We start from the raw sequence: 24,598 nt of genomic DNA, 5'->3' as shown, positions 1-24,598 counted from the left end.
CCCCGGCCCCGCCCCGCGCGCTGTTCCCGGCCCCGCGCGCGGGACGCGACAGAGGACGCGGCGGCGGCGGTGGCGTGGGAAGATGGCGGCGGCCGCAGCACGGAGCAGGTACGGGCACGGCGGGGCTGGGGTTGTGACTGTCATTGTCCTTGTCACTGTCATTGTCCGGCCCCGGCAGCCCTGACAGGCGGCACCCCGCGGGGGAGGAGGAGCCGGGCCGGGGGCTGCAGCCGCCCCCTTCTGTCCCCCCTCGTTCGCTGACGTTTCCCTGCCGGGGTGAGCGCGGCTGTCTCTGCAGCCTTGGCCCTGCCCTTGGCATGGGTGAGGAGCCTTGCCCTCCTTCTCCAAGCTGGAAAGGAAGATAAGGGGTTTACGTATTTTAAGAACGAGAAGCGTGTGGCCTTGTATAGTTTTAACTCGGTTTTGCAGTCTGTAGCTGTCAGTGTGTAAGTACTCAGTAGGAATCGGTAGATGGGGACAGATACAGCCCCTCGGGTTATGCAATCTCGGGGGGGGCCTGTGAGGAGAAGCCCCTGGCCGGGCACTGATACTCCTCTACAGGAGATATCCTCTTACAGGTTGTGCTTTTCATAGCAACCAAACAGATTAATGAGTGTTGTTTCTCGGCCACGGTTCTCTGTTCTTGGATAGAACACACAGTCCCCGTATTTTCCCTTCTCTCTCAAAAGCCGGAGGACATACCTTGTGCACAGAGTGTTCTGTTACCTCCGGCCTCAGTGCTGGCAGCAGAGTGATGTCCCTCGTCCAGAGATGGCTGAAGTTAACATGGGATTCCTTGGCAGTTCCTTCTCCATTAGCCTCCAGTCGGGTGGGAGAGGCAGGAGGTCAATACTCCCGCATGCATTTGTACCCATCAAGGTCAGGCTGTCGGGAGCAGGGAAGGTGAAAACGTCTCGTTTTGCCGTCTTTGCCTGTTTTTAGACAGATTTCAGAGTAAGGTGGAGACTGATTTTCCGGTGTTGGACACCAAAACCAATTTTGGTAGGAGTTTAGGGTTAGGTGTTGTGTCCTTCCACTACCTGAGGAAATAGCAAGTCCCAGGTGCCTTGCCCTGGCTCAGCAGCATGAGCAGCTCCTGGGTGCTCCTCGTTCTGTTCTGACTGTGCATTTTTGTATAGACTGTTCTGTAGGAAGGCTAATAAATGTCTCAAATACTAATTCTTTAGGCTGCAGTTCAGTTTTAATAATTTTTTCCATTACTTTTTTGGATTTGAAAATTCTTCTGGTAGATTTAAGTCTAATGCTAATTCGAGTAGTTCTTTATTTTTTGAATCCCTTAGAAGTAGCCCACAGGCTCCCAGCTAACTGATGAGCAAGTGCTCCTTTTATCCCAAGTGTTTTAATATGTTGTAAAACAGGCCTTGTAAGTCCACAAATGAGTGTAATTTGTATGACCCAAAAGCATCAGGTGACCTCGTTGTTCATGACAAATTACAACGTGTTGCTCTGTAGAACATACAGGTTCTGCAGCAGTGGGCAAATTTCTGTCTTGCCAAGGAAATGACATCCTGGGAGATGATGCAGTAGTGGGGCATGTTTAGCACAGTTACAGGAATCTGGGGCTTGGGGTGGGTCTGTCCTGTCCCATTTGGGTTAATACAGAGATTTTAATAGAGACCAAGAAGCTGAAGGGCAGAATGAGATATTCTGACACTGTTGCTGTGGGGATAAGAGAAAACTTTAGCTGGTCCTTGGTTAATGTTAAAGCACAGTTACCAAGTATGTGCTGGCACAATGATGTGACTTCTAGACAAAAAATCTGCTATTTGTAGATTGTTCTTTGAAATATCATGTCTGTATGTAACTCAGCAGACACCTGAATTTAAGTCTTTATGTTCTTAATAATCACTTCCTGAGATTGAATGGCCCCAAATGATGCAATAGCTTGTAAGCTACTGAAGTAATTGTGTCCTCTGAGTATCTGATCAAGAAGATGAAAGGCCAGAGGGCAGATGAAGACATAGCAGTTGTGGCATTGTCTCCCGGGAAAGAGCAGGTTGCACAAAGATCTGGATCTTCCTAAGGCCCGGGCCTGTTGGGGTGAGAACACCATCCCTCTGCTCCCTGTGATCCTGCCTGACAGCAGGATGTTGCCTGGCCACAGTCAAATACTTGTTTAAACGTGCTTATACAGACTCTGAGCAGTTCTTGAACAACTGGATGTCTTCTTGTCAGATTTATTACGAACATGGAATTAAATATTATATATTAAACACACGAAAAGTCCTGCCTGAACCTTTTCTCTATATTGGCCAGTTCCAAGTTTATTTTGTGTATTTTCAGAGGGGCAGAACCACTGTCACTGCAGTTCACCAGTGATCAGAGTGGTAAGGTAAATTCTAAAGGAGAGCTGCTGTGCCTGGCAGCCTTTTTACATTTTCAGCTACACCACTTGGTCTAATAAAAGCTAACTTCTTCATAGAATCCAAAACTTCTCTATGTACTCCTCCTCCTTCCCACCAGGATGGTAAAATAAAACCATGAACCAAATCCTCAGTGTCTCTGTAGACAGTTGCTGTTGTAGGAGGTTCTTAAATGACACAGTTGTAGCAGCCCAGTGGAGGTGGAATAATCCCAAGTAGTAAACGATAATTATAAAATTTACCACTCCCATTTGCATTTTAGGGCTCCAAAGAGGCCAGGATACTGTACATGCTGACAACATAAATAGTTGCCTCTAAAGGGCTATTGGAAAGATCAGCATCTACATTACTCAGAAAAGTGTCACTGTTACAACAGCCCAGGAGGAACATGTCAATATTTGTTAAGAAAAAGAAAATTTAAAGATGCATCATTAAATAAATACCTGCAAGAGTAGTTAGATTGTCAGGTTTTTCAAATTTTTTTTAGGAAAGGAGTAGACCACTAGGGATGAGGCTCAGTGGAAATTTTATGATAATTTGAGCAGACTTTTCCCTCTGTTACTCAGCTGATAAACCTTAGATTGTCACTACACTGAACTGCTGACATTTACATTATTAAACATTTGTACTTAAGCAGCCACTTCTTGTTTGTTGTATTTGCAGTTTGCTGTGCAGCTGTAACTTGCTGGTGCATAAAAACCTGTGTATTAGAGCTGGAGTCCTATGGAAGCAGCCTCCTTCAAGGACATTTTTCAGTGGTAAGTGATGGGCTGTACCTACAAGTGGTTTTAAATTCAGGGTCACTCAAAGTTAGGCAAATTGTGGTCTTATATTGGGGAAGATTAATTTCTTGAAATGAAAGGAGTCCAGCATCAAAGACCAATTCATGGCAGTTCCTTAGACACAAGTTTGCAAATTATGTTTTCTCATAGTAAAAGAAACATATTTACCTTTTTCATAAGATTCATTATGAGCTGTTGTTATTTGTTGCTTTCAAACTTCACAAAGTATCTGAAACTTTCTCTAGTGAAGATGATTCCTGTATAGCAAATTAAAACTCATTAGCCATAGGTTTATTTTTCTTATATAATTTCTACACTTTAGTTTTCTCAGGAGTCTAGAGTTCAAAACAAATTTTTTTTAAAACGCAGTGTAATTTATCAGAAAGATTCATGTCAGGACAGTGTTTTTATGTTTAAAAAGAAAACCACTTAATTGAACTTGATGAGCAATAATTTGTGTACTTTCCACACCTACTGAAGTGACTGACCGGGAAGGGCAACATCAAAAATATTCATATTTATGCAAATGTATTACCTGCTTTATAGTGCTACTCCTACCAGGTGTTCACCTTGAAAAGTCTGAGAGATTCAGATTTCAGCAGTTTAACAGCCCTTTAAGAAAGAAAAGATATAAATATCCTTTTATATTTCAACCTGTACTTATAATTTTAATAGATCATGAAATCAGAGTAGGTTTGCATGAAATGTTTAGGACATGGTCAAAATGGTACTTGCACTTGATGCTTCTGTATCTGGGTAATGCTGTGAAGATCAAATATTATTGTTTGTTTTTAAGGAATATTTGTAAACTTCTAGTATGTGCATTGTCATATATTAGTATCACAAATAATAGTCTTTAATTTTTATTTCCTTACCAGCTGAACTATTGGTCCCATTTTCTAAAATCTTTTCTTGGGGTTAACTCACCTGTCCAAATGCTTTGTCTGGCATATCATATATGGATATTTCATTATGGAAAAATATGCTTACACAGATGAATAGAAGCAGCATCTTTTTGTTGTCTATAAATCAAAGTCATTACAGAATAAAAATCTTGGAAGGTGAGACAATGCAACGTTGTTGATCACAAGGAAGAAAAGATAATTTTAATCAAAATTAGCTTCGAGTTTTGAACAAGTCAACTTTTTAGCCTAGCATTTTCTAATTCATTGATATTTCAAATTCTAGTTTGGATTTAAATCTAGATGATTTGCACATTATGTCATTAGAAAGGAAAGATAACTCTTCTCTAATTGTATCTCTGCCCCTTATAATGGTCTCCTCTAAGTGTTTGTGTCATGTCCTAGAAGAAATTCTTGATTTGGTCAGAGTAATGAAGCAGCATTTATGTTACTGCATCTAACTGCATAAACTAGAGCACTCCTGCCATTATTCAGTTTCCTTTCTCATCCTGAATTTTCCAGCATTTCTGAGGAAATGTCTCCTTCACCAGTTCCAGAGAAGGAAACTGTTACTAATTTTTATTCTCATTTGCTGAATATACTCAGTGTTTAAGAGAATTCCGGAAGAGGTTGGCTTTATCTGTGAGGACTTCAGATTTTGGGTGGTATCTAAAATGTTATTAATACATTGACAGTCCTGCATCTTTTTGCTCTTGCCCTGGACTTGTTTCTGGTGGCTCTCGTGCCGAGGTATGAGCTCTGCACACATTCTCATGCTGCCTTCCAGGGAGCAGCAGTAGCATCATTAGAGAACAAGATGTTCAGCTGAAATCTGAGCAATGCCAGCTGCCTAAACCTGGATCCGTTGCCAGAATCAGTAACTGGTGTTCTTGTCTTAGGATTTGTAAACTTGTGTGAATTCCACTTGTGTCTGAAAGGTGTGGAATTCTATTTTGTCAGGCAAAAAAGCTTAACAATGGCATGTTGGATGCCTTTGCAATGATAATGTTTTGGAGCTCAGTTACAGAAGTGCTGTTTTATTAATGCAGGAGATGGGGAAAAGTCAACTCTTCATGTATCAACAAGTTAAGATGTGTTTGCTGTGGCTTGTGGAGCACCACATGGTTTGGTCACTGTTACAGGAAGAGAAATGTTCACATGGGTGTAATCAATGCTCTTGAAGCAGAAAATGCCTCTCTCTGGATCCAAACCAGAAAGAGCTGTTCCTACTGAGGGGTTTCAGTTTGGGAATTTGTGAAACTCTGCTGAAATAGCTGAGCAGCTTTGCTGACTTAGAACAAAAGATGTGGTGGAAGGGAGTTAAAGGCTTTAGGGCTAAAGAGTATCATTGGCTGTGTACAGACATTTCTGTTGAAATAGTGATGCAAAGTTGAAAGGTTGAAAAGTTGAAAGAGTCTTTGTAAATTCAAATAAGTCTGTCTTTTTAAACATTCAGCTGTTCTGAATGATCCCTGTCCTTCACTGAGCGTTATTCTTTAGGAAAGAATAATTTTTAGAATCTTAACTGTAGTTGCTGCCTTGTTTGTTTATTGAGTTTGGTTTTCTCTCCCAGAAAAAAAACCACTTTTTTTTTAAGGAGGAACAAAGCTGGTTTTGTTTTATGATGCGCTTAGGATATATAGTTTAAGCAATATTTTAAATCACAATTATAGGAAAGAATTTATAAACAAATATTATTTTGATTAAACAAAATGTGGACAAGAATTACTTTTATTTGATATCTTTTTGCAGCATCATGGCTGAATGCTTCTAATCAGCTCAGTTCCTTAGAACTAAAGCTCTCCAGACTTTAAAACAATTGTGCTTTGTCTCTATGTGTGCCTAGAACTAGAGTTGGTGTTGACTGAATGCTTTTGGTTGCTAATGCATCCTTTCATAGTCAAACCCTAAGAAGCCTGACTTTGATGGAGCAAGATAAAGTTCATTTGGTTTGATTCTGGCACATCCAAGTTAATGATTGCTGTGGAAATGACAGCAATCAGTGTCAAGAATTGGTTCTGGGCATCTTCTGTCAGGTAGTGACTGGTAGTCATTGCTGAGAACTTGAGAGTGACTGGCAGACAGACAGGAGCAGCACAGTATCATACTGACTTAGCTCTGCACAGATTTGTTTTCTCTGAAGGTTTTGGAAGGGAAATAGTCCCGCAGCTGTGCCTGCCCCACGCTTGGTGTGTTGCCTAGTGACCACGCCATGTCCTTGTATCTCACAATGCCTGCAAGGCAGGAGGAGCTTGGTAGTTACTCAGTAAAAGAACAGATGTAATACTACACATCTCTTTGTTTCACGTGGTGACCTGTATTACAGCAAGGCCTGTTTTCCTGTTACCAAGTCTACTTTAAAACTGGTCATCATTTCCTTCCCTCTTCCAGTTAGCTGTGTACAGTCTGGTGATTCTGTAACTCTGGTGAAAGCTTTAGTGACTGAGAAGCACAAAGCTTCACAGTAGTACAGATTGTTCCCCAGAAAATGATTATTCCACATAGTACCAACATTCTCACAGCTGGGAAGTATAATAGTGCTGTCAGATACTAATTTTATGTATTGCTCCACAGGTTTTTCAGGGAGCTCGATTTATACATATTTTGGGGAGAAGAATGTTGGAAGCATGTGGGGTAGCAGGGCCAGGGATGAGGTTATAACCACAGATGACCAACTAGTGTTGGTTAGTTGAGTTACAGTAACGTGGTAAACTGCAATAACTGGAGTACTCAGGAGCACCTCTGCTTACCTTCTTTGTCAGATTTCTTTTCTAGTCACGTTTTCATCACCCAAGCTCATACCCTCACTGCACAGAGCTGCTTTCTCTTTGCTGTGTAGCTGTTCTCTTTGCTGAAGTCTGGGATATTTTCTGTTACAGACAGGAAGAAGCTTCACACTGCTCCGGTGGGGCAAGTCTTCCGCCTGCGGCCCTTCCATGTTCTGGTAGCTACAGGTGGAGGATATGCAGGATACAGAAAATATGAGGATTATAAGTTGGAACAGCTGGAGAAGAGGGGCATAGAGGTACCTGTGAAGCTTGCAAGTGAATGGGAGGTAAGAAACTTGGGACAATTTTACTTCTACCACATTTGAGACAAAACTCCTTTTCTTCCATTTCGACACAGGAATCTTTAATTTGCCTCTACCGAGACAACATGTTCTTGACAACTCATGGAACTAAAATTTCTGTCACTTCAGTAACTCATTTTGGATAAAGTCATGATACATTACATTGCCAACAACTCCTCCATCTTTTACTGTGGCTGACACCATATGTACTTGACAAGAGAGCTGAGATGGAATTAATGGCTGGTTAATAAAAATCTACCTGTTTCTTGTATGAATATACAGCAAGACCTTTTTTTCACAGGTAAAACTTAGGTCTGTAATTGCTCTTGATCCTGACGGATTTTTGCCTCTTTTTTGTGGATTCCAAGGAGTTGAGAAATTACTGTGGAGTTGCTCTGTGTGTGTGTGTATCAGATTCATAGGTCAAATACCCATTGCAGCATTGAAGTAAGAGATACTTCATGACTTCCTGTAACTGCTGTATTGCCTTTGAAGTATTAAGTATATTGTACAACTCCATGTTGGACAGTTTAAAACATATGTGGTATTCTTCCAAAGAGCCAGGTGAATGCCTGCTTTCAGTGCCATTTCTGAAGGCAAGGAGTTAAAGATTCTAGGATTGTAAGGTTGTGTAGGAGATGCTTCAGTGTGACCTTTGACACGAAGGTTTCTTTGCATTCCTGAGCACACTGCCAGTGTGTGAGTGATTTGGCCACATGCCTGTGGGGGACTAGGCTGGAATCTTTAAATTTATTTTCATTAGTGGCCAAACCAGATATGATCCAGACCGTCCAGATGCTAACAGCTCAGCTATGATAGTTCCTGAGGAATCTGTCTGGAAATCTGTCTTTTGTATATTCTTTTCCTGCTGAAGTTTGTTTCACATGAGTTCTGATTAAAAAAGAACTGGTAAGTGTCCACAGAGTTTTTATTTAGCAAGTCAATGTCAATTCAATTCTGATACTTGAAAACAAATATTCTTTTGTTATTGTTCATACTTTTTGGTATGAAATTGGGTAATTCTCTTATTGCATTTGCCTTCTGTCATTCTACTGATACACCAGTTTGTTATTATTTGGTGAAGCTAGGAGTATTGCTTGTGATGAAACAGCTCTAAAGGATTTGTTTTTTACAGTGGGGAAACACACAAAGAATTTCAAACTGATAAGCAGGGCCCTAAATGCAGCAGACCCTAGTAGGAGACTCTATCAAGATGTCGTAGTCCTTCCTGATGTGTTGAAGTCCTGTTGGATATTTCTGTGGGAGGGAAAGGAAACTCAGTAGTTATGAAGAAAAAGAGAAACTATAGTCAGACATTGCAAGCAATATTCCAAACAATGAAGGATTCAAGAAAAATAAGAGCTGCATTGTTCCTTTTTATTGTAAAGTGAAGTGGCATTTTTTGCTGACCAGTCATTTTCCTTTGTTCTGGTTTTTTGCATCACTGGACACACGCTAAGGAGTGTGGAAGGGGGGGGTCCTGTCTTCTTTTTAGGGCAGAATAAGCCTTTGCATAGGCAAAGAGAGACCAAGTGTGATTGAATAGACTTTGAAGGAGTAATCCAGAACAAGAAACTGGTGCACATGCCCTCCCTGCTGATCCTGCTGCTCTGAAGTGCTGATTCCACAGTACCAGCCTCATGTTCCTGTGGGAATGTGGACCATCCTCCACTTGTCAGCTCTGTGTGTAAGGCAGATTCCCCTGCTTCTGAGCAAAAGACAGATATTAAATTGGTAATCCTCACCCTGTTGAGCTGGCAGGGAAGCTCTCCCTGTAGCAGAGGTACATGCTGGGATCCTCTATGAGGTGTGCTTCATTTTTGACTGAATGACAGAGTCAGTACACTTCTGTATGGTTTTGTTTTGCTTGAGCTTCATAGAAGAATGGGGGGGAAAATTGAATCTGGTGCAAGTCAAGTGTCCCTTAAGTTTCTCCACAGGGAAAGACAGTACTATTGTTTCTTTAGCATAGACCTTTTCTTTCTATAATTTTCTTAGAGACATTCTGTCGCTAATAGCTTGAGCTGATTAACGCCTTAGTGTCTCCTACAGTGAATACCGGTGGGGATCAGCTTTCATTTAATTAGATGAGGTAAAGCAGAGGGCTTGGAGGGAGACAGGTAGATGTTTATCAGCTGGATGGAAGCTTATTGTTCCAAATCTTTGCTGTCACAGAACATTTCCTGGCTGGGATCTGCATGCATGGCATGCCATTCATATGCTAACTAGAGGCATTTTGCTGCTTCTTACCTGGGCACCAGAGCACTGTTGATACAGGATCAGAGAATTACTGTGGGAAACCTTGGCCAGAGGAGGAGTTTGGAGGAGCAGAGTGATCAGATGAAGCAGAGTTTTGAGAGTGGAACTTGTAGGTGGCCTTTGTTCCTATAGTTTGCTCTGTTGTGTGTAAGGAAAAAGCAGCGTGTGTTGGAGTGACGTGTGCCAGGACAGCACAGTAAAGTCTCTGGAAGTGTTCAAACTGCAGCTTATTGTCATGGGCCACTTTTTAAAAACAACTTAATTCTCCGGGAGAGTGCTTGAGCATAGGTTTAGGATTTGGATTCTCAGAGGTAAGAACAACACAGCCTTTCCTACTGATGTTAGAAAGTGCTTGTATTTGTGTAACAGAGGATGCTGGAGCTCTTATGGCTCAATACAGAAGGTGCTTTTCTTGGCCCAGAGGAGACATTTAGTATTATGCTAAGAGGTGTGTTTCAAGTTCAGGAAAGAGCTAATAATGGAAGAAGATCTGATTTTATTTTTTTAAATCCAATTTCGGAAGAAATGTAGTCTCCAGTTGGTCTCTTATACCTCATTCTTGCTCCCAGATTCTGATGCTTTGAGTTTTATTGGAGCATATATGCAATTATTTTTTAAAAATCCTTGTAAAGTGGACAAAAGTACACATGAAAGATGGTCAGAAAATGTTATAACCGGTGACATTTCAACAGCATTAAATGGTGTAAAGGGTGCGATGGTGTAAATGTTTTTCTCGGTTGTCCTGGAAAATGGAACCAAGTAAAAAAGTAAGATTAGTTTGGGTTTTAAAATCCAGACAGTGGGAAGGCTTTTTGACTAGATGGCTTTTTGACTAGACTTTCTGTCTAGTGCAACTTCTTGAGAAGTTCCTTGAGCATCTCGCTGGGCTTATGAAGCAGTTTATCAGAGCGTTTGGGAAGCAGTTTGTGAGACTGGAGCACACTTTGCTGTTTTGGCTGCCAGTGCCTGTGTGGGATTGTGTTCCCGCACCAGGACACGCGGTGGGAAGCTGTCTCAGGGAAGCTGTGCAATGCACAGAATCCGCACCGCTGCCTTGCTCCCCAGGCCTCTTTCCCCGTCGTCCGGGCCAGCGGCTCTTTGGGAAGCTGAGCTCTGATCCCCAGGAGTGCCCGACCCTCCCAGGGCAGCCCCTTTTCCCGCGGGCCGTCGCCGTGTTCCGGACTCCGCCGGTCTCGTCGCGTTTGTGCTGCCCTGGCCCCTCCTCCGAAGGGGCCGGGGTGCTGCGGGAAGGAGCCGCCGAGCAGCGCCAGTGGCTGGAGGCGAGGCGGGGCAGGGCAACGCCGCTTCCTTAAGGCCGGGCCGGGCCCGGCGCAGCGAGCGGGAGCGCGGCCGGGAGCCGGGAACCGGGAGCGGGGCCAGAGGCGGGAGGTAGGTGCGGACCTGCCGGGTTGGGGGTGCGCTGTGGCCGCCATCCGCTCCCCTGCCCGGCCCGAGAAGGGGCCCCGGGGCGGGATGGCTGCGGCGCGGTGGGAATGGGGGGTTCGCAGTCCGCTGGACTTTGTTCATGTGTCTGAAAACTGCTTTGAAAGGAAGGGTCGGTGTCGTATTTCGGCGATTGAAGGCGGAAAGCCGGGACCAAGGAGACTCCCCTGGGCATCAGGTAAGGGCTACTGGACGGCAGGGCAGATGTGCGAGGGTTGGCGGCCAAGGGTTGATTCACTCTGGCTTGCTGGAATGTGATGTTCCAAAGTCGACTCCTGAGTAATCTCTGAGTAGATTTAAACAGAAGGAGTCCTGGACCAGCCTTATCGGAGTCCCGAGTGGGAGGACAGGGGGCCGAGGAGGCGCCGGAGCTTTTGCGCAGCTTCCGCCGGGTGCTGCTCTGTGGGGAGGATGTAACGCAGCTTATACTTCCTTTAGAGATCGTTTTTGGAGCTGAGAGTTTGCTCTACCGATATATTAAGGTAAAATAATGGGTCGATAGTAGGGGCTGGTACTGGGGAGTGTTGTTTTAAACCATTAATTGGAAACTACTACTACAAAGTTTTAAAAGGGTGCCATCAAATTTCATGTCAGTGTAAAATAGATAAACCTTTATCTTCCTGCTTCACAGAAGGTCTTTGAGACTGTATAACTGGCTTTTGGCACAGAATTCAGAACCCAGTCGTCCAGTTGGGCTATCCTAAAATATTACTTTTTCTCTCTGCTCTATTTATAAAAAAGCAACTGAAACAGCATTGGAAAGCTAGGGGAAAACAAAAGTTTTTTTTTCTACTACACGAAGAGAAAATGTCTAGAAAGGCTTTTTCAAATGGGAACTAAAGAATTTCAGACAGTACGGGTGGATGCAGCCGAGCACGGCACGTTTCATTAGCCAGCGCTGGTAAATCCGCCGAGAGCGGTCCCGTTGGAAAACTCCTCCCGGAGCAGCGGGGCCGAAGGCGCTGCCCGGCAGTCCCGTGGCCTTGGCAGACGCTCAGCGAGCGCTCAGGTTTCCCGGAGGCATCAGGGCACTTCTGGTGTGCTCTCGGAGTTCGGGAGCTCTGCCTGGCTGTGGAGGATCCAGTGTTTGTCGTGCCGGGCCGCCTGCAGAGGTTGGGTGGGAGCGGGGATGACGTGTGCCATGTTAAACCATTTCTGCTGGGAAAGGAACGGGACCTTTAACAACGGTCACCGAGCACCGCGCCCCGGGTGCGAGACCGCGGCTTTTGCTGGCGCTCCAGTCCAGCACTGGGATGCATTCAGTGCATTTTTTAAACAGTAGTTCTGTGACCAAATGTAGAAAGTTTGACCAGAGGGCTTTGAGCACTGACCCGCACATTCCAAGCCTAATGATTCATGCTGATGGTTTAAAACCGAGGCTGCAGGTTTGAAGTTCAGTTGAATATTGGTCTTTCGCGCAACTGCCTTGCTGTGTCGTTTTTTAAAACTTGAGGGAAGGACTTGAGCAGTTCACTATTTGACAAGTAATTAAAAAAGGTCGCTGGATCTGATGCTTATTTCAGCTGACAGAATAGAAGGGTGTTGCATAGCTGGCAGATTAGTAGTTCTCTGTGAGATAATAATTCTCTATGGATTGATACCTGCTGGTAACCACTGCTTTATTTGCTCAGCGTGGATTCTGGGTGATTTCAGCCAGGTGAGGGAGTTTGATACTGGTGTGCAACCCCTACAAACCAAAAATTTTAAAGATTTTTGTCTAAGCTGATGATGACACAGGCTGTGGGCACTGCCTGCATCCCAAGAGATCCAGCTGTTGAGATGCCATTATATGAGTTCCTCTGTCAGGAGCTGTTTGATGAGCAGTTCTTGTTCCTTTCCCCATGGAAAGCAACTAAACTCCGGGTGGATTTTTCATTTCAGCCTTCTTACACTGTAGGAACTGTATGTTACTTCTGGGGCAGCCACAGCAGGGATGGCAACTGGCCAGGCATATCAGCATCGCAGCAGGACCCAGGTATTGGCATCCTGGTGAATATAATGAGGGCAATAGAACTTAAAAGAAACTTCTTACTTGACTGTGCACAGCTTTTTTAAGAAGTGGAAAAAAAAAAACCTTTTAACACCTGTGCTTTTTCCTTCTTGGAGAGGAATCTCTCTTGCCCCACGTTTTTTGTTTGGACTGAAGGGTGGTACTACCCACTGCACCAAGCTATGGAACGTTTCAGTGTCTGAGTTTTTTTAGGGAGCAGATCAGCTGTTTAGCTGGGTACATGCTTCCATAGAATCATGGTTACTCAACTGAGAATATAATAATTCCTTAAAAGTGTTTTGAGGGATAAAATTGAATTTTACTGGTAGAGCTGTTGGGTTACCTCCCTTATCCCTTATCCTGAAGGGAAGAGCACTGAAGTGAATGTGATAAGACGTGTTTGCTGTGTCTCTGCAAGGGTGGAGGTTGCTCAGATGAGATGGGGAGCAGGGCTCCACGCTGGCTGCTCTGCCACTCCTGCCCAGCTCCACCAGTGCCAAACTAACTGTCCCCACAGTTCTGTGAACACACGTGTTCAGTGTGAAAAATAATTTTGTCTTGGTCTGATGAAGTTTTCTTTTGAAACAATGCTATCGATTTAGCTTGTAAGCTTGTTGCTGTTCAAAATTAAGTGTTTACTGGTGGTAATTTCTAATTTCACTTCCTGGTGAATCGAGAAGTAGCTCCCCTGTACTCCTTATTGCTTTTCTTTGAATTTTGATATGATTTTGGCTAACTGCTTTCAGCATTTTATGATACAGATGGCATCATTTTTGTTGTGTAGGAGTTTCTTGTGCCAGCCAGAGAAAGCCTAAATGATATTTTAAAAAGGAAAACAGAGAGTTGGCACAAGGTTCAGGGAGGAAGGAGTATGTTTTGAGTGCTTTCATTGATCTTAAATTTCCCTTCTTTCAATTAGCTGGGGTTTTAAAGAATATGCTGTTGTTTAAATTCAGCTTAAACAACATGCACACAGGTCTTGGAACTTCCTGACACAGAATACCATAAAGAAGTTTTCTTCCTGAGAAAAATCCTCTAATGCAGGATCTCCAGAGGTGTTTCTAGGGAGTATCTGTAATATTTGGAGTTGAAGGCCAATCAAAATACACAATTACTGCTTGAATATTTTCCTTTTGAGGCCTGAGTGGGATGCCATCAGCTAGTTAATTCTAGCTTTTCCTGCTGGTCCTCCCACTCCTCCTGCCTTATTCCTATTACAATACAAGCCTTTCCCTCAATCAGAGCAACAGGGCTCTTTTTGATCTACTCTGTTAGCCCACAGCTTTCATGGTGCTTAGAAGGCTTTGGAAACAAGGAGGGGTTTTTTTGCTTGTTTTCAACCCAGATTTAGCAGAAAGCAGAAGTGAAATGGAGCCACTAGAGAGTCAGCCCCAAAACTGTTTTGAGTATTTGCTTTAATCTTGAGGTGAGATGTAGCTGACTTCCACTTTTTGAACCAGTGCTCCATAACAATCCAAACCCAGTCACAGGAGATTTGGAAAATCTATGTTTTAGGTGTGTTCTGTGGGGTTAAAGAGGGCAATTTCTCTTAACATTTAGAATGCTTAGATAGAAACACTGCAGCCTTTGGTCTTTAAAAATCAAACCAGCTTCCTTTTCTCCTGTTTTGTATTTGAGTTCTACTGGACATAAAAACTATGACAGTACTGAAAGTCACATAAGAGACACATAACACTTCTTTTATACTCAGTTCTTATGGCCCTAGAACTGGTTTATTTTGTATGTGTCTGGTTATTTGTAGAAGAATGTCCATTACCTGTTTCCTTAAGTGAGTGTTTTGAGATGGAAGGAGACTTCCGCAGATGGATGTTTGTGTCTGGCAAGGGTTGTAAAATAGAAAGACATTCCTTTCTGTTTTGTTCTGGACACTAAGAGCAGGAAAGGATTTTTGATGCCCAACAATCCAGAACTCTTAGCAGCAGCTGCTGCACTGCTGAATTGAAGCTGGGAGTTATCTCCTCCTCCTCTCCGCCCCACTCCTCCTCCCAGCTTTGCATTCGGGCTGGCGCTGGGATGAGCTGTGCAAGGCCAGCTGGCTGCTCCTCGCACTAGTGCTTCGCTGCCCAGCAGCCTGGGACAGACTGCAGGGTATTTTTTGGGGAGTTGGGTTTCAATGGCCACCCGGACTAGCAAGAAGCAAGGACTGCTCATATGGACAGCTCGTTTTTATGGTGTGCAGAGTCGGCTTTGTAGTGGGATGTTGAAATGTGACACAATGCCTGTTTGTTTGCAATAGCTGCAACCCTCGTAGCAGAGATTCAAGTGAGAGACAGAGAGGGAATCCAGAGACAAACCAGCGGGGGATTTAGGAACTTGTGACGCCGTGTCCTCTCTCCTATGCCGGAGCAAGCAAAGGAAAGAGAGGTAGAGGAAAAAAGACTGAGCCTTGCAAGAGCCGTCACCCTGACGATGTGTCAGTCAAACACCCTGCAGGGACCAGAGCTGCACACAGGGAAATGGTGAGATGCTACAAAGCTTTATCTAACCCTCCACCCTCTTGCTACAACCTCCACAAAGTTAAAATTCATGTCCGGAGGCTGCGTTCAGGGAACGGCGGCAGCAGCAGCTGTGCCGGGGACCAGCACCCACAGCTGGAGAGTCCGGGCCCAGCTGGCTCTGCCAGTGGGACACCAAGTAGGAGAACTCGTTTCAGGTACTGTTCAGTATTTTCTGCTTTGCAGGAATGGTGGCTGAAGCAGGAGGGAGGCTGGGAGGGTTTCTGGGCAGAAGGAGCGGGAGCCATCTGCGAAGCTTTTGTTTGGCCTAATTACTATAAAGCTCCTTATACATTGCATTGGCAGAGAAGGGCATGCTGTTCCATGACAAGGGGAACGGGGAAGCTTTCTTTCCTTTCCCTTCTACTCTCTATCACTAGGAGAATGGAAAAATTAGTTGAGGGGCCGCTCTGAAACCAGGCCAAGGCAGTGAGAAGCCCGAGGGCTCCAGAGCAATGCAGCTCTGCAGGGATTGGTCCAGGAGCGACTGCAGTGAAGGGGGGGAGAGCAGCAGGAGGGGGAGAACGGGACCCAACCGGCTCCTGGCCCGCCAGCCCTTGCAGGCTGCTGGGTGTTGGGGATGGCAGGGAGAATGTGAAATGTCCCTTCCTGTTCCCATGTCGAGTCAGTCCCACCTCCTGCTGAGCAGCCTGCATTAACTCTGCTAAGACAGCACTTCTGCTCAGGGTTCTTTTTCTCTGTTGCATTAAGATGCACAGATGATTCTCTGTTTATTTATTAGTTCTTCAGAGGAAAGAAGTTGTGTTCACTGCGGAAAAAACATCTCTGAGCCAAAAGCACCATCTTGCATCCCAAAGTGGTGACAGTTACACCTGTCTGCCTGATATTTTAATTCTGATCCAAGTTTTGAAAAGAACGAGTTGGCAGGAAAATTTCCTTTTAAATTCTCAGCTTCTTTCCATCTTAGACATACGCAGTATTTTTTAGTTCCTCTTTCCTGTCACAGAATCCCTTGAGAGAGTGAGCTGTTGGGAGCAGCCAGACTGTGCCACTTGAGTCTGTGGACACATCCCTGCGTCCTGGTTGCAGAACAGTCTCCTAGCCAGGAGTTCAGTCAGTCATTTGAATAGTTTGCCCTCAGGTAGACAGATTTCTGTTTGATAATGGGACCTCGGAAATGCCAGGTTTTCTTCATGAGTAGAAGCCAAAGAATAAACGGGGACCTGAAAGGTGTTGCATCCAGACCTCCTGCAAGGGTCTGAACTGAGGCCCTTGATGTCTGTCCTCTGCTAAGAAGCTGGGGAGCTTTTCCCTATGAGAGTGAAAAGGTCAGCTTCTCCCCATGGCTATTTGTGCAAAATGAGATCCCTCTCAGTCAGGACAGCCACGTAACAAAAAAAATCAGAGATGCAGCTGGTTATGAGGCAAGAGAGCTGATTATTGTGCTATGGAGACTAGATTGTTGTGCACTAGTAGAAATATTGGTTTTGTCCACACGTTCCCTATTCAGAACTAGGATACTTAGTGAAGGTTTTAAGACCTGGAAACTGGCCTTACCTTTAATTTTTGAGGGTGTCATTCATAAAACATGACCTGTGAGGGCGAATACCATTATTTGGACAGAGAACCTTTGTTTTTTAGATAAACTGTTCTTCTATTTTGGGATGGGGAAGAACTGATCAAAATAAAGGAGCAAAGCCTTGTAGTATCAACGATTAAGAAACATTTAGCAGGAATAACTCACCCCAGCTGCCGGAAGCTGGTGGCTCTGCAGCTGAGATGCCTGTCCCTCTGATGTTGTGTATGTAATCTTTCAGGTTGCAATTCCCCCAGCTGGCCCTGAGGCGAAGGTTGGGCCAGCTGAGCTGTATGTCTAGGCCTGCTCTGAAACTCCGTTCTTGGCCTCTGACTATTCTCTATTACCTTCTGCCTTTCGGTGCTCTTAAACCCTTGACCAGAGTGGGATGGAGGCCTATGAGCAGGGTAAGTGTGAGCAGGTCTCGCGCCGCTCTGGGAGCTGTGTCCTGGAGGAGCTGGCAGCAGCTGGGGGGAAGAGTTGCTTCATGCAGGACAGCCTAGTGATCACTAGTGTGAAAGCAAAGGTGCAATTCATGCTTCTGTTTTGTTTTTACTGATCATGGTTGTGTTGATTAATTGCCTCACAGACAAGTGACTTTTCAGGAGCAGAATTACTTTGTCCTCTAACAGTCAGGGAAAGAAAGTCAACAGAAACTTCTGAAGGAATTCAGTCACCTCACAGTATCAGGGCTAGGACAAGGAAGACCAAACCTCTTGGCAAGTTCCTTTTCCTGGTCCTGTTGAAATGGTCTCTTGTTTTTTTGTTATTTTCACACCAAGAAGGTTTGTTCCTCAAGTTCATTGAGCGTTTGTAGTCCAGCATGTCCAAACGATACGCAAATCTCTGCTCTGCCACTGTTGAGAGCAGAGTATGGGATGCTTTGTACATAGTAATTCTCCCCACAAATCATGCAATTTCAAAATCCAACAACCAAGTAAGTATTTTGATTGGAAACAGGAACAAAATTGCCATTCTTAAGCCTATTTCATTGAACATCTGTTCTGTTTGATCCCATCAACTTGAAAACCAGGCTCCTTTGAAGAGAAGGGGCTGCTAGGAAATACCATTTTTGACAATTTGTGTGATTTTATAGTTGTATGTACGTTTTCTGTGTTGGTGGAAAACAGCAAAGTTAATGTTCAAAAATTAATACAGTATAGAGCATTCCAAATAAAATGGCAACATCTTTTTCTTCAGTATTTCAGCTTACATAACCTGAAGTACTGTTCATTTAGAAGGTTTTATCTGAAGTAAGATTAGGTTGGTACTTCCTTTCTGAAATATCCCTGTATGTACACAGGATGGTGATCTGTAAGTGAAATCTTCATTTGCTGTATTTGATACGATGGAGCCAGTGTGTACTTCTGTTTGTTCATGGCTGTGTTTTGCAGTACTTAATCATGAAGGATATGACTGAGAACAAATGATGACTCTCACTAAGCAAAAAAACAAGTTTTAGCTGCAAGTTGAATGTAGCTGTTCAAAAACACAGCACCAGTCAGCAGATCACCACTTCCTTTGCAAAACTGGTTTCAGAGTGTTCAGTTCCCTTGGTCCATATTCCCCAGCTCCCCCCAGTTACATCATAGCCATGTGAGCTTCCTGGCTGACAGCAAATACCACAAAGCCCAGAAGAGTTGTCTGCTGGAATTATCAACTGAAATATGTTGTCATCTGTCCACTTCCATCAACAGAAGATACCTCTTGCCAATTTTGTTTCATTTGTTTTCCGTGCTAAAACTTGGGCTTTGGTGCAAGTCCAAAGGTGTATTTGTACAGAAATAAAGGCACTTTATATTCTTGCAATTAGCAGCTCCCATTGTCGTGAGAGGAGTAAGGCTGGTATAAATTTACACCTGTGTGGCTGCATCCAGTGGGTACACTTCTTTGATGGGACTTGTGTCATCTGAGCATACACCACACAGTAGTGGGTGTGGGAAACACCCTCAGTAGTAGCTGCATCTGAGGAGCATGTCATCCAATACTGAGAAGTTGTTTTCCAGTTAATTTTCATTTGGTTCTTCACAAAAATTTATATGTTGGTAACGTTAAACCTTTCTGATTAGAATTCTACTAGAATATGTGCAATGTCTCTTTTTTCTGTAAGCCTCACATTGGGCAGTTTCCAGTAACTTCAATGTGGAGCTTCAGCCTGCAAGGGAGTGGAAATTCTGGCTTCACTTTAAAGTTCTATTAAGTTTCATCCTGTCTCTTATCTACTCTGGCCAGAATGGAGGGAATGAGGATGAAGTGCAGTGTAAACTTTGCTGCCTTAAAGACTATTTGTAACTCATGAATTCAAAGGAGGGGTTTGCAGGAACAGTTTGATCTTTCCTGTGTAATGGGGAGAAGAAAGCAAACCATCAGTGGGGCCAACACTGACCTGCTGCAATGCTTCCTGCAGGTTGCCCTGTACAAGTCGGTCCCAACTCGGCTGCTCTCACGAGCCTGGGGTCGCCTGAACCAGGTGGAGCTGCCCACGTGGCTGCGGAAGCCGGTGTACAGCCTGTACATCTGGACCTTCGGGGTGAACATGAAGGAGGCAGCTGTGGAGGATCTGCATCACTACAGGAACCTCAGCGAGTTCTTCCGCAGGAAGCTGAAACCACAGGCACGGCCGGTCTGCTGCGTGCACAGTGTGGTGAGTGACAGCGAGGGGAGCTTTACCCAGCACTGCTTCATGAGCAATCAATGAACTGCTAACGCTTTCCATTTTTTCTCTTTGCTGTAGATTAGCCCCTCCGATGGAAAGATCCTTAATTTTGGACAGGTAAAAAATTGTGAAGTGGAGCAAGTAAAAGGAGTTACTTATTCTCTGGAATCTTTCTTGGGACCTCGCATCTCCACGGAGGAAATGCATTTTAGACAGGGTGAGTTCTGCATCAGTTTATTTATTTATTCTGCTGAGCCCTTTCAGTGTTCTCAGAAATCATGAGACTAAGATGAAAAAAAGTAACATTTTCTTGCTTTGTCAGAAACAAAAGCAGGTCTGATTTTTGGTTTGTTTTATTTGTGGGTACCCATATTGCTGTTCTAGTTCTCTTTCTCACCAGTGGTTTATACAGTCATGCCTGGCTCATTGTGATTATCTGAACTGAGTTTCTTGGTTCCTGCACTTGACTCCAAGATCTGTTGCTATACCATGGCTGCAGCACTCCTGCTGTCACACTGAAATGGGCCCAAGCACTGGCTAGCAAAAACTGGATAAGCTACTCCTTAACAAGAGCCATGCTCAAGCACTACCCCTTCTAATGACTAAGAGGACTCTTCACAAATTCTGTTCTTAAAGGGTAGCTTTAATAAAAATTCTGTTGTACTGGATTTCAGTTTCTGCTCTTTTGCTTAGGGAGGGGCAAACTCCAAAAGAAAAATTTTCACTATGATTGAAACAATCCAGGATCTAATTTTCTTGCAAAGGGAAAGGTACACTTGGAAATACTGGATTCCTGGATGAAATGTATATTTTTGTGGTCTCACCAATCCACGTGGGCTGCATTTAATCCTCTGCTATTGCACTGGCTCTAACATAGACTGGCTATGGTAGGTAACTTCAGGAGGAATATCTTTAACCTCTTCTTTTCCCTGCTTTCTCTGCAGCCCCAACTGGTAACTCTTTTCAGCAACAACTGGTCACAAAGGAGGGGAATGAGCTCTACCACTGTGTAATTTACCTTGCACCAGGGGATTATCACTGCTTCCACTCTCCCACAGACTGGACAGTGTCACACCGACGGCATTTCCCAGGTTGGTTTCTGTTCCTAGGAAACAAGTGCAGAGCAGCTATGGAGGGAAGCACTGCTATGAGCCACTGCAGAATGAGACACCACTGCAGAATTTGTGCAGTAACGTCATAGATAATGGTAGAAAAGTGATTAAACAGTAATGAGTTTTGCAGCTGTATAGTTTACCAGAGCAAATCACATATAAATGGTGAGAACAGTAATATTGCATTCAAACTGTGTGAGTTCTTTCAAGTATCCCTTGATGCATGCTGGCCTGATTTGTTTCCAAACACTATTTATTCAGTTTGCACCTGAAATACAGATAATTCTGCAGATCACACCAAACAGTAGCCTAAAGTATGATCTCTCCTTGTGCTTGGCAAAAAAAATGCAACTGAACATTACACTACTGGAGCTGGGATTGGATGTTTTTGCAGATAAAAATATTTTACTTCTTGGTATCTAGCAAAAACCTAAGTATTTGGATTTGGTTTCAAATATCATGAGAGACAGATTGACCCACCACACACATCCTTCTGTGACCCCTTTGTTTTCAGCACAGACTTCTCTTTCATTTGCTCTGCCTGGCACTTGCCTCTCTTCCTACAAATAACTGACAGAGTTTTTTACTGGACCAACTCCAGTAAAAAACTCCAAAAAACACCACCTGAGTGACATTACAATATTGCTACAAACCAGACAGCCTAACCTGAATATTTTTTCACTTCCTCAGGCTCTCTGATGTCTGTCAATCCCGGAGTTGCTCGCTGGATCAAGGAACTGTTCTGCCACAATGAACGGGTTGTCCTTACAGGTGACTGGAAACACGGCTTTTTCTCATTAACAGCTGTAGGAGCAACAAATGTGGGCTCCATCCGCATCTACTTTGACCAGGTGAGCAGGATCATAGCAGGCACCTTTCTGCTGTTAATAGTTGAGGTTGGTGCAGCATAACAAAATTTAAAAAAAATCTTATTACCCTAAAATTAGGGTGTTTCACAGCACTGATATTCTAAGACTGATTTAAACAGTGCTGTCTCCAATAGAGACAATTTTTAAAATATTCCTATTGTATCTTTGAGCTGTGAGTTCCTGCATGGAAAATGCTGGAGGATGTACAGTCCACAGCTGTGGTGATGAATGAATACAGAGCACTGATATCCTCCAGTAAATCCTTCTCTTCTTCCTTCTCTGTACAGGACTTGCACACGAACAGTCCAAGTTACTCTAAAGGTTCCTACAATGACTTCAGCTTCATATCCAACAACAACAAGGAGGGAATCCCCATGAGGAAAGGGGAACATTTAGGGGAATTTAACTTAGGCTCTACGATCGTACTAATCTTTGAGGCACCCAAGGACTTCAAATTCAACCTCAAAGCTGGACAGAAAATCCGCTTTGGAGAAGCACTGGGCTCTCTATAGGAACTGTCTTAGCAAGAAGATTTTCTATAAAAAGGGACTCTTTTCACACCACTGAGTGTTTCACTTACCAAGTTTGTATCACTCAGCAGGACCTGGGTGAGGAGAAAAAAAGATGTCACTGCTGCGTTAAACTTGAAAGTATTTGGTCTGCATTTACCTGCTGCTGAATGTAGAAACTGAATGGAATAATCATGGATGTATTGGGTACAGCTGCCTTTAACGATGTTGCCCATGGTGGTTTCTGGCCCACCCTGTGCCTGTAGTCTTTCATGTTCTCTCCTGAATGTGCCACAGGATAATTGTGTTCTTGGAGCCTCTAAGTCCCTTCTGAGCCTTCCTAGGCAGGTGCAGTAGGAAAGGGTGGAGGCAGAGATTACCTGTATTTAAAGGGACACTGACAGGCTGAGTCAGACCTTGTACCTTGTATCTGCTCTATCTGTTTTTCAGATCTTGAGTAAAGAATATTGTCTCATATTTATTTTATTCTAAGAAACGCTGCTCAAATTCTTAGATAAAAGTGGTCTCTGAATGCACAGAGGGCCAAACAGTGAATTTGCTGATGTGGCTTCACGGCCCAAACAAAGCAAAATGTCCAACAGTCAGTCAGTACAATGAATGACACTCATCCTGAGTTTTGTACTGTTAGACAACTTTAGTTCTTTTGTCTGACATTGTCCCTTTAAAAATGGATTTTGCATTCTATTTTAAACCTGAAACCAGTGTCTACATTCCAGACAACAGAACTTGTCATTTTGCGATTTTCTTTTTTCTTCCTTTTAAAGACAGACAAATATCTGTGTCCTCTTCCTAATCCATGGGTTTATTTTGCTATTCCAGGCCTTAAAGTTTTTGTCTTTATGAGAGACAATTCACCTCTTGGATTAAGAAGAACAGGGCATATTTTTCTTGGGTGATGTGATGGCAACTAAAGTATGTTTTTACCTTCTGCTATGTATCTTGTTTGTCACTAAAAATCAGCTACTTCAGGACCAATTTTTATTGCACAGAGTGAAATGCCCTATGCACTGACTGTGTTTAAAATATTTATGGATCTTTAAAGAAATCCCCTGTTACTTCCCAGGTGCCAGTCTGGTCCTCCCTTGACTGGCAACAACTTCATCTTATTCAAAGCAGAAAACAAAAAACCACACTGGCTCTGACTTCTGCCCTCATACTTAATGCTAGGAATGTGCTGGGGGCAGAAATCTTTGTGCTGAAATTTAATCCACTGTAAAATTTGAGAGCTTCTTTGTGACTTCACATCAAGAAGAGTTAAAATCTAACACCTTGGATCTACTGCATGTGGCACTGACAAAAACCACTGCCAAAGTGAAGAGGAATTGAGTTTTAAAGCAATGTATCAATTGATTTTTGAGAATAAACTGTTTCAAGTCCCAGCACTCAAGCATTTAGAACTGATTGTGCTGTCCAGAGCTTGTTGGGAGTGGACACGCTTATGAAACCTGCCTTTGTGCTTTCTGAAAGATTTCTCATACTACTTCCTTGCTTCAGCTACTTTTCTGCTACTTCAAGGAGATGACAGGCTTTGAGCAGCTCTGATCTCCTAGAGAAACCCTCCTTTGTATGCACTGCAGAAAACAGAATATAATTTTGTTGTACAAATGTCCAGTTTGCCAAGTGCTGTATGCTTAGCTTGTCATCGGGAAGGAAGGGATGATAAACTGCCCAGGCATGAGTCAGATGAGGGTGGCTGTTTGGGTGACAAGCAGGAGAAAATTCATTTGGCTCCAGGAGTCAGTGTTTCCTCACTTTACACAGGGAGGAGTTTGAAAGCTTGAAGTGGCTCTCAGCCACCTATCTTGTTAAACTTCTTGGCATTAGCAAGTTTACTCCTGCAGCAGTATAGTACCAGATACAAGTCTTTTTAAACCTTTGAGAGTGAGAAAAGAGAAAGCAAATATCAGCCCCAAGAGGATAAAGTTAGGGTGAGCTTTTTGATTAAACTTAACTGTCACGTTAACAAGAGAAAGCAAATTTGTTCCAGTGGATGAGAGAATAAGGCAACTGAATATTTTCCTTCTTTTCCACTGGGATCTGTGACATCCAGACAGAGCCAAAGGAAGTTTAAGCTTTAATTTCTTCCTACTCAGCAGCATCATCCATAGTATCTGAAGGTAGATATTATCCTAGTGATGGAGGATGGGTTGCTTGATGTTTGCTTTATTAGAAATCTCAGAAGGAAGGGAGGATTCAGCATGCAAGTGGCTGTTTTTATGATGGTTTTAATACTGTGCAGAGCGAGTTAATAAACCAACATTGCTTGTGATGCAGGGGCCAGCAACGCACCTCAGGAGTGAAAACAAAGTTCCTTGAGGGTACTGATAATGCTGTGAATTTCTCCTGCATGGAGAATCCATTTAATTCAACTGTATCAGTAGCACGGTATTTTTGTATGTCAAAGTGTATGACTTACTGACATGAACTCATTTAATTGCAAACATTTTGAAATAAAGAGTCTTATCTGTGTTGCTTATCTTTGTGGCATGACAGGTAACCTAAATTAATATTGGAAGTGCAGCATGAGGTAGATGTAGCTCCAGTTTTA

General features: G+C 43.5%; 2 protein-coding genes across 3 annotated transcripts; both read left to right on the top strand.

Moving 5' to 3' along the window:
* The first annotated feature begins 20 nt into the window (after nt 1-20).
* LOC148221660 (phosphatidylserine decarboxylase proenzyme, mitochondrial-like) lies at nt 21-15,222 on the top strand. Its single transcript, XM_088176283.1, has 4 exons — nt 21-108; nt 3,048-3,142; nt 6,948-7,123; nt 15,088-15,222. Exons 1-4 carry the CDS (start codon nt 83-85, stop codon nt 15,100-15,102), a joined length of 312 nt encoding a protein of 103 aa, XP_088032409.1. The 5' UTR covers nt 21-82; the 3' UTR covers nt 15,103-15,222.
* Nucleotides 13,466-24,526, top strand: LOC106864924 (phosphatidylserine decarboxylase proenzyme, mitochondrial). Of its 2 annotated transcripts, none has more exons than XM_014894669.2 (7): nt 13,466-15,504; nt 17,125-17,290; nt 19,291-19,527; nt 19,618-19,756; nt 20,484-20,630; nt 21,342-21,502; nt 21,808-24,526. In XM_014894669.2, exons 1-7 carry the CDS (start codon nt 15,308-15,310, stop codon nt 22,030-22,032), a joined length of 1,272 nt encoding a protein of 423 aa, XP_014750155.1. In that variant the 5' UTR covers nt 13,466-15,307; the 3' UTR covers nt 22,033-24,526. The 2 variants fall into 2 exon arrangements, with proteins under 2 accessions (XP_014750155.1, XP_014750160.1); XM_014894674.2 differs by having other exon boundaries at nt 13,470-15,310.
* The last annotated feature ends 72 nt before the right edge of the window (nt 24,527-24,598 follow it).

This window comes from Sturnus vulgaris, chromosome 19, assembly GCF_052056855.1.
Source record: "Sturnus vulgaris isolate bStuVul1 chromosome 19, bStuVul1.hap1, whole genome shotgun sequence".
Classification (NCBI taxonomy): domain Eukaryota; kingdom Metazoa; phylum Chordata; class Aves; order Passeriformes; family Sturnidae; genus Sturnus; species Sturnus vulgaris.
Note: the sequence above shows the minus strand (reverse complement) of the source record. Positions and strands in the feature narration are given on the sequence as shown.